This window comes from Cervus elaphus, chromosome 4 (genome assembly GCF_910594005.1).
Source record: "Cervus elaphus chromosome 4, mCerEla1.1, whole genome shotgun sequence".
Taxonomy (NCBI): domain Eukaryota; kingdom Metazoa; phylum Chordata; class Mammalia; order Artiodactyla; family Cervidae; genus Cervus; species Cervus elaphus.
Genome location: NC_057818.1, coordinates 16842950 through 16857997, shown reverse-complemented (window position 1 = coordinate 16857997; position 15048 = coordinate 16842950). Strand labels below are relative to the sequence as shown.

Below are 15048 nucleotides of genomic sequence, written 5' to 3'. Positions count from 1 at the left end.
TTATCACTGTTGCCTACACACGGTTCCAAAGAACTTGAGAGAAGGGTCACCCCAAAATGGCACCATCTGCCATCCCAGGAATCCAGAGCCCTGACAGGCACTAACCACAGGTTCTTGGGGGCTGCTGGGCAAGATGCATCTACCCCCACCCTACGGCAACAGCATGCTCAGGCCGCCAGTTAGGAGTCAAATCCAAACCACCAGTTAAAAGTGAAGTTCAAAAACAGTGGTGACCACTTTGCGCTTGGGAGTATGTTCGGCAAAGGGGCACACAGGAGCCTTTTGTGGTGCTGAGAGTGTTCACTGTCATGATCTGGGCATGGGTTACACAGATGTGCACACACAGGTGCTGTACATTAATACCTGTGCATTTACTGTAGGCATGAAAGTGTTTTCAGTATGTTAGGCTACTACTTACATTTTTTAAAAGAAACTGAAAATAGATACCCGCACATGCACAAAATTTCTCTGGAAGAAGACTCAAACTGGCGAGGTGAATTCTCTGGGGACGGGAACCAGGAGGCTTGGGGTCAGAAGTGGGAGGCAGATCTTTCACTCTATATTCTTTTATCCCATTTGAGTTCTATGCCACATTTAAAGAAAACCAGCCAATTTCCTTCTAAGGACTGCAACAGCACCACCAGGAGGCGCTCGGTTTAAGGGTCTGTGCAGCACCGGGCTGGCCTATCCCCTGGGACTAGTTGTAACTGGGGCGGGGGAAGCTACTCCACTTCTCTAAAAGTTCAGGTGGCAAACATTAACACACAGCAAATCTGGGTGGAGAGTACAGAGTCCTGTCACGTTCTTTGGCGGGTACTCGAGGGCATTTGCAGATGCCACTGTTAGAGAATCCTCCTTCCATTGGATGTCCTACTTGATACTTCCTGGGCTCCCATGCCCAGAAAGCTTCCTGTGCTATTTCCCTCTGCCTTCTTTCACTGCCCTCTGCTCCACTCCATGCGGCCTGGCCATTTCCACACTAGCTAAGCCTCCTCGTCTTCCTGCCTCTAGTTCATCTGCTTCCCTGAATTCCCAAGCCTTTCCCCACTAGCAAACTCCCTGCTCCTGCCGGCCACAGACTTTCCATCTTCTGTTTTGTTCTGAAGTACCCTGATTCTTCAGAGCTCTCAGATCTAGACTCTCTCAAGAAGTCTGAGAAATGGCCTCACCCCAGCCTTTCTGATTTCTCCTGTGACTTTGCACAGATGAATCCTTGCCTCCCCATGTTGACTTGTGGGCAGGAACCATCACCTATTTCCTCTGTGCATCTCTGCAGCCCCCACCCGTAGCTAGGCCCGCCCCACCACACTCCTGTGTAGGACATTCTGCCCTGAAACCAATGGCAACCTGCCTCCCACAGTCCACAGACTGGCGACATCTGCCAAATCACCCAACGTCATCGCATGCAAACCCTTTCACTCAGTCACACTCAGTTCTTAAACCTCAGGGCCTTTGCACACACCATTTTCTCTGTCTGGTATTCATTAGCAGATTCTCTTCCTCTTTCTCCTTAAACCCTCCCTCTCCATTAGAATCCCTTGTTAAAACCCCACAACTCTCTGATTGTTCACCAGGAACTCATGAAAACTGGGAATTATGTTTTTGTGTTAATTCTTTTTAATGTTTGTTTCTCCCAAATATGACAGTGAGCTTCATGAGCACAGAAACTCCACCTGCCTTGCTCCCCGGTGTCCCTCAGGGCCTAGAGCCCACAGCCCAGGCTCCCAGAGGGGCTGGAGGAGGGTGTTCTCTCCCATCTCTGGCCACCCCAGGTGTGTCTAGGTTTCATCTCAACCCCACTTAAGATTCAGGATGCAACCCGAGAAGTGGATTACTCAAACAAAAAATAAATGCAGCCCCAGTAAAAGAATAATTTTAAAGGGCGTGATAAAAACACGTCCAGGTGAGCCCTTGGGTACACACTTTATAACCCTTCCTTGGGTCAGGGTGGCCCTGGGCGTATCTTCCATTTCCTTCATTTCTGTGGGCAGCGCTCAGGCTGCCCAAGCCTCAGTTGACAGAGCGCCACCCCCATCGTTGGGGACTCTGCCAGAACACCGCCCTTCCTCACACAATGGGCAGGAGCAGGTAGTGACCTCCAGGGTGGGGCTTCTCCACACCTGACGAGAAGCACAAACACAAACGGCACCTTGCCTGCAAGCTCAGGAGGCGGGTACAAAGTATCTCCTAGTTCAAGGATGAGGAAAGAGGCTCAGAGAGCACTTCCCTCGCCCATCCTGCTGAGCTCCTCAGACAGAGCTCAGACAGTCCTGACTCACATGGACATGGCCTCCCAACATCACTCCCCCAGCCCTGCCTGGTTGACACAGAAAAAACTTGTTGATGAGGCCTGTCCCTGGAACAAGATCCCTTCCCAGTTCCCCAGACATGCATGCAGACAGCAACCCCCTCCCCCCAGCCCTGGGTTGCGCTTCCTGGAGCCTCAGGCCCACGGCCACGGATCTTTGAGAAGCGCCTTTGTCCTCTGGGCCGGGCAGAGGGTGCAGAGGCAAAGAGCCTGGAGGCCGGGCCTCTGAGCTGCTGCGCTGCCCTCTGCCAGCCTGTGGTTTAGGCCTTGCCTCACAAGGTGCTGGCCCACACCCCACCCAGGCTGACTGGCAGGGAAGCAAAGGGCAGCTGGCCCCTTCCTGAGAGGGACAGCGTGAAGGACACAGGCTTGGACGGAGGGCTGGTGGGGTGATCACAGCCAGGAAGGTTAAGCCTAGTGATGTCCATAAAGGGACAGAGCAGAAAGGGGGAGGGGAAAGGCGAGGAGGTGACCGAGAGGCCAAGGGCAGCTGATACCCTGCTGAACGAGCCACAGGAATCCCTGTCCCATGTTTTGGAACATTCAGGCAAGCTTCCTAAAAAGCCCTATGGACAACGACTTCTCCTCAGGACAAAGGGAGCCGCATTCCCTATGTATTCCGCCGGGCAGAGGAATGAGGCACAAATAAACGGGAAAGAGAACATGAGAAGACAGCAAAGAGCCAGCGGCCCAGAGGCTGGAAATCCACCTCAGCAGGGAAGGGAGAGAAGGGCCTCCCCCTCAGAGCCCCCCGGGGCCGGGCGTGGGCTCCGGACACAAAGGAGCGCAGGCCGGTGTCAGGAACACACCACACACGTGGTGGGTAAGGGGGGCCACCTTCACAGCCAGGAAGCCACCAAAGGGGGCCATAGGCACCCCGCGGCTGGCCACAGCGGAGTGAGAAGCCGGACCAACTGGGCAATGTAGCTCCTTCTGGCCTCCCGCCTCAAGCTCAGCCTTCTGCTCTGAGGGTGCAGTGGGCTCAGTCACAGCCGGCTCCCCCTGTAAACCCCAAATCCAGCTAAATGCAGACTCTCGCGCCTGAAGTGCCCCCAATCCACCAAGAGCCAGCACTGATCCCATCAGCTTGGCAAACAGGAGGCTCACAGAACACGGACAAGGAGAGTATTTTTCCTTGACTCGGCCTGTCGGCCACCCCACACACATTCACACACTCGCTCAATGCATAACCCTCCATCAGGGGCCAGGGCCAAGCCCATGCTGAGAACACACATTCTTCTCATGCCCGCCGGGACCTGGCAAGTCGGGGCCTCACCCAGGCTGTTCCCGCCGCAAGCCTGTAGGATCCGCCGGGCTCGTTTCTTTGCATCTTCTGGGAAGCTGGGGCTGTCCAACAGGTTCGGGTAGGTGCACAATGCCATCACCTGGGGGAACAGTGGCATGGGCTGGGCTCCCCGCACCTCCCACCCCAGAGGGGCGCAAAGGACGCCTCTGAGGGACAGTGTCCCCGCAGGACTCTCCACGAGGGCCCCGGCCTGTGGGGAGGGTCTGGGGATGGGTGGGGAGGAGGACAGTGGACACTCTGCAGCAGAAGGGAGACGGTGACAGGCAGGGTCCCTGATGACCTGGGCTCAGGCCAAGGGTGGGCCACCAGAGGAGCTAGGGAACAAAACGAGGCTGCTACTCGGCCCACCTCCTCCATAAAGGCCAGCGGCTCACATAGCCAAGGCCATAGAACCCGGGGTTCCAGGGCAGGAAGCTGGGACTGGGCAGGCAGGTGCACCCCAGCTGACAGGACTGCAGAGACCCCCTCCTTATGGCTTGAGTGCCCCCCAAGCCCCACCCCCACCCCTCCACACCATCACCCCCTTTCCTGGCCAGAAGTGAAAACCGAGTCAGCTTTTTCACCTCTGTAACAGAGAAAATCACTCTAACCTCACAAATTAAGAGGATTACGCAAGGAAATGTTTGCAAAAGTGTCAGTAAACCCCCGCTCAGCAGGCAAGTCTAAGCTGGAAGCTTAGAAGCGGTGCCAGGAGCAACGAGATGGGCTGGGGCTCACAGCTCTGACACCAGCTGGGGGCTTCGGGCGGGCTCAGGCTTCTTGGAGCCCAGCTTTGCCTCAAATAAATGTGTGCAATGGGCGGTGACCTGGCTTGCCCTCCCGCTCTGGGGCGCTTATGAAGGCTGGGGGAAGCCAGAACCAGGTGGCAGAGGCTGGATCTGGGAGTGTGCCCGCCAGTCAGAAAAGGCTGAGACAACAGAAGCCTGTTCACACCCAGAGCCCCAGGCATGTGTGGAGAACCACTGCAGAGCGAGGCCACTTTGGGCCTCTCCTCTCCTAAGCTCCATGCTTCCAGAACAAGCTTTCAGGACAAGCAGGATGCTCTCATCTCCTCCCACCTCCACCTCCTGGGCAGAACCACTCTGTCTGGTCTGATCCACTTCCTCATCATGGGCCCAGCTTGAGGCCTCTGACACTCATAGGCAGCCGGCACACTCCCGAGTCAGCCGCAATGCCGCGGGAGTCCATTCAGTGGACGTTCCCGAGGTCATCGCCAGCCTCAGTTCTTCTCCCCTACACCCTGTGTGAATTCCCTGAGGGGCTGCAGGCTGAGGCCCTGGGGCCCCCAACACCTGCCATCCAGAGAGCAGGGCAAAGCTTGCCGCTCCTGTGTGCCAGCTCCTGCAGCAGGAAATACCGGTAGGAAAGGAAGACCGGGGGCGTGCAGCACTCAGCTTTCCTGCCTGCCTCAGCCTACGAACCTTAACCACACAAAGACCAGCTTTTGCTCCAGAATGGGCCCCATTTCTTCTCTAGGAAAACGCTTTCCGCACAGCTGGTCTCCAGCCTCCATCTAGCAGACGCTATGGCACTCTCTCACCTTTTCTTTTCCCCCAAGCCCACCAATCTCACAAGTTGGTCCCATGCAGCATCCTTGCAGTTGGCACTCAAACTGAAACACAGAAATGTGCCTCTTGAAGGCCTTTGTGTTCATCATCTCACGGAGGCCCCCAGAAGTCCTCTGTGGCAGTGCTCTGGTGACTTCCACTTGCCCAAAGCCACCCAGCTGATCAGCAACAGAGCCAACACTCAAACCTGGGGATTCTCACTTGGGAAACCATATCTAGACTCCCACACGCCACCTCCCAACCTTCATGTCTCCCTTCTACTCTCTGATGCCCTCACTAACCCACGTCTGAATTCAGCATCCAGGACCATTCACCTGGGAGTCTTGTATATTACAGTTACCTCAAAATGGGCTTAGGGATTTTAGACAGCCTTGGAAGGAAGAGGAGGAGCCTGCTGGAGAGAACCAGAGGGGACGTCAGGCGCTGGAGGGGGTTTCTACTTCAATGGCATCTCCCTGTGGGATTCTAGGGCCTGCTGGGTCTTGAGGGGCTGGACAGGCAAGGAGGCAGAGGTAATTTAATGGGCTTGGCTGTCGGGTTGGCTCCCTGCTCTCCCAGTGGCCTCGGTTCCTGAGGGCCAGCTCACCTGTCGGAGGAAGGTGATTGGCTGCTGGCCCATGGCTTGGGCATCCCCGATGTTGGCACGGATGACCTCAGTGAATGGTTTTTTGATACCCTGAGTAGAAAGAATGCAATAGGTGGTTACTTAGGGATTCTCAGAACCTAGATTTCAGAAGCCAAGCAATGGTCAACAGGATATTAGTAAGCAGCCCTATTTTGAGCCTTGCCAGGTGCCAAACGCTTGATATGCTTGGTCCCATTTGACCTTCACAACCACCCCCATGAGGAAGGACTTGTGTTAATCCCATTTTATAGATTGGGAAATTAAGGCTTCAAAAGGTCACCCACTTTCTGGGAAGGCTAGAAGAACTTCCCTGGGCTGCCAGGGAACCCTGAGGCAGCTGTAGGTCCACGCTGACCCCAGGGCAAATGTAGTGGGAAGGAGGGACGGGGTCAGCTGCAGGAAGCATCAGGGAGAGGGTCCCGCAGCTGCCAGCTCCACCTCCACCCCTAAGTGACTGAGGGGACACTGCAGCCGGCCTTCCTGCCAGAAGACGCCGATCCGCAGGGACCTCTCGGGGGCTGTTCTCTTGCAACCTTGTCTTTGCAAAATGAAGAATGTGGACTGAGCTTCATATTGGAAAAAAAAAAAAAGCATCAGGGATAAAAATGTCTGGTTGAAGAGCAAAAGTGAGGCCACTGTCTGAGCAATGTGTTTAGCACGGAGCAGAGATGGCAGAGAGAGAAGGAACTCGGACACCGTAGCAACAATATCACTGAGCAGTGACTACAGGACGCCCTGGCTGCTGCAAAGGAGAAAATGTGGTTCAGATGGAGAACTGTGGGGATCTGGAAATGTGGGAACTCCACCCAGTTCCCTGATAAAGCCAGAATTAGCCACTACAAGAGAGAATCAACAGCAGGTTCAAGAACCTCCCAGAGCAGCTGAAAGGATTATCTGAGACAAACAGTATGAAAGCACTTGGCAGAATACAAATATCATCGTGTTACAAAGCTGGACCAGGAGCAAGATTGCAAGGGTCACCGCAGGGGAAGAAGGTGGTGCGGCAAGGGGTGGCCTGTGCGGAATGGCCACCTTCCCATCTCCAGCTGCCCTGTTCCCAAAGGCATCCTAAATACAAGTTTTAAAGGTACAATTCTATGATTTTGATACTTGTCTTCTCCATTTCACACAATGTGTGAATAAAAGCAACTTTAGAAAACTTTCCCTTTTTAAACTCAGTAATATACCCCTTAAATAAAGACCAATGGGCTTAAGGAATGAAAGCAGCCGCCAAACAAGTTTTCTTGACTCTCATTTGCCAGCCCTAAGCCCCTCCCATATGGAAATTCTCTGGCTGCCTTAGGAGCCAGGAGGCACAAGGGGCTGAGGGCGCCCCAGAAAGAGCCCTGTGCATAGTCGCTCAGTCGTGTCCAACCCTTTGCAACCCTATGGACTGTAGCTTGCCAGGCTCCTCTGTCCATGGGGATTCTCGAGGCAAGAATACTGGAGTGGGTTGCCATGCCTTCCTCCAGGGGATCTTCCCAATCCGGGGATTGAACCCACATCTCCTGCATTGCAGGCAGATTCTTTACCCTCTGAGCCACCAGGGAAGCCTGGAGGCAGCCCTGGGCTTCCATAAACCGGGCCTGATGAGTCGAAAAGTTCTGTTTGGGGTGGAGGGGGTAGAATTCCCTTCTGCCCTTTTTACCAAGTTCTTCAGGGCTGGCCAATATGGAAAGACATCCCAGGGTGGGGGTGGGGGGCAAGAAAGGGGATAAAACTGCCTACTGGCCAGGACTGGGCCAGGGGTGAAGGCAGACACCCTGGAGACAGGCTGCAGGGCGTGTGGCCTCAGGGCTCATCCCACAGGCTGAGCAACCCAGGCCACTGTGTGCAAAGGGTAGGACTCACCCACCCACACTGGCCTAGGCTCCTGGCGTGGGACCCTCTGTTAGTCTCGCTCAATCGCCATGGCCCCCGAGGCCTGGCCAGCTGAACTCAGGTGATTTCCATGGTGTGGGCACAGCCCACTCTTCGGTGGGGAGTAAATCTGTCCCCGAGGGCAGGACATAGAGCACACAGCTGGGCCCTGGGCCAGCCCCATGGAGGGAGAAAATAATGCCTGGAACAGATCCCTGGATGTTCCTTTCCTGCGTCCCCCCGCCCTCCCCCCAACCACCCTGCACTGCTCAATAAACTCGGGGCACGCCAACAAGCAGCCTGGGAGTATGGAGCATCTCCTTTCTTGGGTCTGGGTACCCACAGGCTCCAGATACTTTGCTATGATGGATGAGCTAGTGGGTGGGAAACTGCCTCCTCTGAATGGACAGGGGACCAGGCTGCCCAGCCAAGGGCCACCATACAAAGGAGACTCCTGTATCTATGCACTTGAGTTCTACATGGGTTGGGAAATACCAAGGAGCCAGGGGCAGACTTCTGCCCACAGTGACTCATCCATGTCTGGCAAGCACACCCAATGGAGACCTCACCTCAGCCCTGCCCACAGGAGCCTGCCAGGTCAGCACGTAGCTTCTTAGTTCCAATTCCTAGCATCCTGGAGCCCACGTGTCTAACTCACCTACTACACACATCCTGCCCAGAGCTGCCTCACTGCGGGGCACTGAGATGAGATCCATCGCAGGGGGGCTCCTTTCCCACTATTCAGGAAGGCTTAGGGAGCAGGCCCCCAGGCTCTGGAGATGGCATATTTCAGGGGGTGTTATTGGGAAGGATAAAGTAAGGACAATGATAACTCTTTATCATTGTTAGCACTGTCCTTCCCAGTTCACAGGTGCAGCATTAGAACAATGGACAATTCTAACAGGCACAGGCATTTTCCTCAAGGTAGGGGTGGCTCCCATCATTTCATGTGACATGCCAGTGGGAAGGCTTGGTAGGACGTTTATTCCCCAGAGAACCTCCCTTTCATTCATGAACACTTATGAATCATGCTCTGTGACAGAAATGGGCACCACCAGAGAGGCCACCACCTTCAGAGCGCTCGCTGCTTCAGGACCAGTGAGCAGCACTGGGGCAGGCATGAAGACCCCCCAGAGAGCTCCAGAAGGAAGTCTCAGAGACAAACCCAACTAGTCTCCAGGGTCCCTAAAAACAGCTGTGCTGCACAGCAGAAGAAACAGACTCGGCACAGGGTCTGGCCCCAACCATTGTGATAAGCAAACCTGGAAGCAAAACTGAGCCACACCTACACAGGCCTGAGATTAAGAGGAGATGGGAACTCCAGGGGCTGAATTTTCTAACCATGAAAGGAGGGAAGGCTGGACAAAAGGCTCTTGAACTGTGGGAGTCTGTGGGAGGGTCAACTGTGGAAGCAGAGATTTGCAGGGCAGAGCAGGGATGAAAGGTGAATGAGCTCCAAACAGGATAATTCAAGGCAGCAAGCCTAAGTTCCAGGCAGGAGAGCGCCAACCCCATAGAGCGCATTCCTAGACCCAGAGACTCAGAAGGAAGGCCAGGAAAGAGGGACCCTCGGCCCCTCTCCCCCAAGCAACTCTCGTTAGCTTGAAAACAAGACCCTTAAGAGTTCTGATTGGGAAATTCCCCAGTGGTGCAGTGGTTGGGACTCCACGCATTCACTGCTGAGGGCATGAGTTCAGTCCCTGATTGGGAACTAAGATCCTGCAAACCATGCAGCACAAGCCAAAAAAAAAAGAGAAAAACTAGCCTTTGCTTTCTCATAAAGTTATTTTAGAAAAACTGCTTATATTCATATAAACTCACATAACCTTTTGACCTAAAACAGGAAAGTCTCTGGTGCAGTTATTTCTCCCCAGACAGCCAGAATTCTGATAGGGTTCTAGCTATTCAAACCATCATCACTAAACAGCTCCAACTAGTCTTCAGTGGAAATAAATTGGCCCTATTTTACAGAGGAATAATTGAGGCCAAGGTGCTCTGAACGACGTGAAGCCCACAGCACATAAAGGCAAGGATGCAGGTCCCCGGTGACTTGGGCAGGGTGGGTGGGTGGAGGGTTCATCCAAACGGAAGCCTGTGTTACAAATTTCTCTTATTTTAAACTAGCGCCTAAGCTCTAAAGAAAATGGCCTATGAGATTTCACTGCTTGTGCCTCGCACATCCAGAGTTTCCATTCTTAGTTCTTAGCTAACTATCAGCAGGTGCTCCAGCATTCTCCATTTTCATCTGTTTCTAGGTGCAGCACTCAATGATTTTAACATAGTCAGTGTTTCCCTTCATGAGTGTTTTGCCCTGACACTGTGTACTTTTTACAACAAAAGCCATTCCTGTCTCCACTTATGTCAACCTCCTTTCCTCCTCCAATAAAACGAGGGAAAAAGAAGTAGGTTGAGGAGGAACTGACAGGTCTTTTCAAAACTCCTACTACAGGGAGTTTATTTTTAAGTGCTGCTCCCAGGGAACACCAGGATCTGAAAAGCTGATAGGTACTCCCCCTTGGAGCTGCTGTCGGGGAGAAACGGGGCTCCCTGAAAGCACACAGACCAGGCTGGCGGAGAATGGCCCCTTTCACACGCTCTTAGCCAAGTGCCCCTCCTCCTTCAGGCTCTCCTGAGCACTTCCCCCACTCCTGCCACAAAGCAAGATGGAGGGGACTTGTCTGGCATGCCACCCCACAGTCAAAAGCCAGGGCCACGGGTCCAGCCAAACAGCTGGTACTGTTAACAGAGCACCTGGTAAAGTGATTCCATGAGGCAGTATAAGGCCTTCACATGGACAAAGAGGCACAGAAGTCAGGGCTTGGGGAAACCCTGGGCCCACCAGACCACTACTCTTCTTTTACAGACTAGGGAAACCAAAGTCCAAAGAGGACAAGAGATTTACCCCCAAGTCACTCAACTCCCTACATATCCCATCTCTAACCAAATCGAACCCTTTAAAATAACATCAGTCCAGTTTCTATCATTAGAGTTCAAAACAGAAGTAAAAACCTGAAGCTGTGCACAGCTAAGCCAAAAAAAAAAAAAAGACTGAGAAAACATGGCTTTCTCAGAAGAGGACCTGCTTAAGCTAGCAAAATGGAGAGGCTGTTTTTCAAGAATGAAAGATTTAAGCAAGGCTATGCTGGCTTGGCTGGGGCTATTATCTCCAGTACCAGGAGTCAGGCAGCTGAGACTCAAAGAAGTGAGGAGAGAACAAGAAGGGATGAATTTGAACTGGAGAATGTAGATGGACAGAGAGAATGTCTCAAGTTATTCAGGGGTAGGACATGGCAGTGGGGCCATCTGTCCTAGAAATCACAGCGTTGTTTCCAGCCCAAATGACCAAGAAATTTCTCTAGTTCAATGATGAAGCCATACCCTGTTGGAACACCTTCTTAGTTCCCCACTGCACACCAAACTTTGCACTATAAAATCCTAACCCCAGCACACCAGCCTCCAGTCCCTTATTTCCACTGCATTCATTTACCATATCCCTCTGCCAGACAGAGCTCTCCAAACAGAACCAAACCCCTCCCCTATTTGCCCAGAACTTCCCAACCTTGTTTTCGCTCCCAGCCCTCCTTCCACCTAGAATGCTCTCACATTTTCTCTACCTGCTAAAAAATAATAATAATAATAATAACAACCACCAATCCTTAAAGAATTGGAGGAAGAGAAGTCCAGGCCCAGAGAACAACGTGGCAATCAGTTCTGTGAAGGCAAAGACAGTGTCTCCCTTCTCTTCTAACCATCCTCATACTCCATGGAGTCCATGCTGTTTAACAAGAGGTAGAGATAATCCCTGGAACTCCTACCAGCTCTGGAACCAGAGAAATCAGTTGTGAAGTGCTCAACCATAAACAATTTAATCTCAGCTTTAACAGGGAGACTGTTGTCTCAAGGAGGGCCAGCTCCAGTCTGCCAGATATCAACAAGGAGCAGAACAGCAAAAATCTCTTTTCTGCCTGTGGTCCACTTTTGGGACAGGGAGGCACTGCAACCAAGCCAGGCTTCTGAGGACCAAGCTTTAAACTTAGCCTCGAAAGGAGTCAAAGGGAGACACTGGACTCTGACTTGTTCAACTCACTGTTTTGAGTCAGCAGAACTGGCTGTCCCAGTGAAGTCTCAGCAAGTGTGAGCTCATCAAATGCCCCAAAGTGCCCATGTTACAGTCATGGTCCCATCATGGCTTCTTCCCGGGGATTCAAGGGCCATTAAATGACCAACTCACCACCAGGACATTCAGTTCTGGTGCCTATGAGAGTGAGATCAAAGAACCCTCCCCCCTTCTGGGTTAGGACTATCTTGAGCAAACAGCTGGGTGACTACTTCATCTGCTCGTATAAATCTTAGGAATGTATACATTTTTTACATTACCCTCTGGACTCTGCCTCCTGAATTCCACCAGGGTTAGAACTCTGATAGTTTCTTTCACACACCCCAGCCACTCTCCTTGTAGGGGGAGAGGAATCACTACCAGATGTGTGGTCACTTTACACACAGCTGTGAACTCAAAATTCCAGTCTGCCGTCTCCCAGGAGGAAAAAAGTCCCAGGGCCACCCTGCCAAGGCCCCAAAGGCCCAAGCCTCTGCTACCCACTGTGGGTGACTGTATCCTCAGAGTACAAAACAGGGCTGTCAGTCAAGGTTCCAAAGGGGACCTAAGGGAAGGAATCGTGCAGGACCACTTTTGTCAGGGAATCATTACTGGAAGAAAGACCCAGAAGTTCCGAGAGAGAGAAAAAGCTTCGGGAGAACACCCAAGTCTCTTCCGAGCCTTCATCGCACCTCTGGTACCTAACGTGATCTCTGAAATTCTCCTTTCTTTCTTTCCTGCCTGTTGCTGTCCTCACCCTCACCCCCCAGTGGATCTTGGTTCCACACAAGTAGGACAGCCACATAGCAGGCAGTGCCTGGCACTCAGGGCCGCTCAATTATAATTGATGAATTCAATTCAACAAGTGAACCATATCTGAGGGCCTTACTTTGTGCCAGGTGCCGGGCACTAGAGAGGGAAGGGTTGGGGGGAGGGCATTCTCCCGTTTCAGTCAAGATTGGCCGAATGAAGGAGCTTGGCCACGCGGCTGGAGGAAGTACAGCGGTTGGACCCCAGGAGGCGACAGCTGCTACTCTCTCCCTCCCGCCCCCACCAGTGCCCCCTGGCCTCCCCGGGCCCTCCCGCCCCGCGGGCCCGGGCGCCCGCGCTCACCCGCTGCAGCTCGAGCTCGATCTCGCCGGCCTTGAGCACGATAGGTCCCCGCACCGCGTACTCCACCGCCTTCACCTGCGGGTTCATGGACTCGAGCGTAAGGATGCGCTCGCGCCGGCTCCGCTCGGGCCGCACTTTGAGCACCGCCGAGGCCTCGGCGGCCGCGCTGCTCTGACTACGGCCCCAGGGGCCGAGGGTCCGGGGGCAGCAGCCCCGCCGGACCAGCGCCGCCGCCCGCTGCATCGCGCGGCCGCCGAGAGAAACCTTGGGACAAATAGGGAAAGAGAACAAACACGTCGCGCACAGCCCAAGGCAGGCACGCGGGCACCCGCCCCCAAGCTCAGCCAAAGGCTCCTTCAGCGAGAGGTGCCAGCCTGGCTTCGGGGACGGGTGCCCATCCCCCGGCGACTCGGACCCTGCACCTCGCCGCTGCAGAGCCAAAGCGCTGCACAACCGGGTATTGCAAAGGCTGAGCCCAATGAATGCATGCAACGTGCCTGTCGCCGCCTGGTCACCCCTTCGTCGAGTCCGGCTAGAAAGCTCGCCTAGAGCAGCTCCTCGGCTCAGGCGCCGGCAGCCGCATCCCAGCTCCCGCACGCAGCACCGGGCCCCCAGCGCTCACACACCCACAGCCCGCGAGTCCGCCCGGGCCTGCCCGCTGGCTCCTGGGCCTTGTAGTTCCCTTGTCGTTTTTCAGAACAGGTGTGGCGAGCTGGTTGAACTACAAGTCCCATAGTACGCCGCGCTGGCCTGATCTGGGGGCCGGGCTGGAGGCGGGAGCGAGGGTCTGACTCTGCCGTGGGCTGGGCGGGCTCTTTGTTTGGCTGAAGGGTCGGGGATCCCGGAGAGGGTCTGGCCGGGTCTCTCCTCGCAGCTTTCTGCGAATTTAGAGCTATTTGGTGCTTCTCCCTGGAAGCGCGTCGCGCATTCCCCCACACAACCCTTTCCCCAACATCTGCAAGGACATAGGCGGAGAGATGGTGCAGTCCTCGCCCCAAGTTTCATCATCCAGGGTTCGACGGTGGCAAGTGGCGGCTCAACGGGGTATGGTAGGAAGCAGGGGTGGGGTGGGGGTTAGGAGTTTGCGACTTGACTGCCACTTTTACCCGTCTCAACGTCAGTTTCCTTGTCAAAAGGGAGATCAACTCTCAGCCTTTAAGGATTGTAGTGAAAATTAAAGGACCAACATCTGGTATGTACCAGGTGGTCAGGCTTCCTGACAGCTCCATGTGAAACCCTAGGCCACCTCCACTCCCTCTTTTAATTTCCTCTCTAGCGTCAGAAATTTAGATACTTTTTACTGGCTCCCCCATTAACCATGTAAGCTCCAGAAGGCAGGGGCAGCGTTTTTCTTGTTCATCGTGTTCACAACGTATTTACACAACGTCTGAGTGTTAGCAGCACATAGTAAGAACTCAGTAAACGTTTGTTGAAGAATGGATGCTCAGCTCTTGGTAGTTTTTTTTTTTTTTTTTTTGGTAAAGGTACCTACTGTTGACTAAAAAAAGATGTACAGTTTGAGAGTTGTGAGTTGTTATTTGGGGGCAAAATGAGGACTGCAGCCTGGGAGGCAGCATCTCAGATGGCTCTGAGACACTGCTCCAAAGCCGCAGTGGGGGAAAGTCAATATATAAGGTTTTGGTGAAGGGGGAGTTCAATACCATGAAGCACTCAATTTACAAAAGGTTTTTTGTTAGTCATGAGGGTCTGATGTCACCATGAAGGGATTTAGTGCTTCTCTAGATATGAGGAGATGCAAGGATTGAGATCATAAAATCTGTTCCTAAAAACATCCAACTCTCTAAAAGTCCTGTCCCACCAGATTCCCTGGAGCACAGAGTGCCTCACCACCCTGAACTCCGTCCCTCAGGGGTTGTTGAAGGTCACCAGCTATGGCAGCATGAAGTTCAATCTCTGTAGAGGCAGATGGCAAATGCCTTGTTCAGTCATTGGCAACGCTCTTGGTAAGTGTCAATTTATAGTTGGCACAGCCCCCTTGTGGTCATAAATCCGACCATACTTTGGGGGGCATTTCATAACCATTTTGTCATATTGCTGGGAAGGGTCATACCCAGTTCTGAAGAAGGTTTTTGTTGATAAGACACTCTGTGCTGTTACTGGACTAGGTCTTAATAGTCAAATATCTCTAGACACCTGTCTTCTAGTTATGGT

At 53.4% G+C, this 15048-nt stretch overlaps 1 protein-coding gene across 1 annotated transcript in view; it reads right to left on the bottom strand.

Annotated features, from left to right (window-relative positions):
* The window catches only part of GPT2 (glutamic--pyruvic transaminase 2), a 34251-nt gene extending 20722 nt beyond the window's left edge, over nt 1-13529 (bottom strand). The window contains exons 1-4 of the mRNA XM_043898376.1: nt 13374-13529; nt 12877-13140; nt 5769-5858; nt 3585-3693 (exon numbers count right to left, since the gene is read on the bottom strand). Of these exons, the coding sequence (XP_043754311.1) occupies nt 3585-3693; nt 5769-5858; nt 12877-13119 (442 nt within the window). The 5' untranslated portion in view covers nt 13120-13140; nt 13374-13529. The remainder of the gene's footprint in view (nt 1-3584; nt 3694-5768; nt 5859-12876; nt 13141-13373) is intronic.
* Between the last annotated feature and the right edge of the window lie 1519 nt (nt 13530-15048).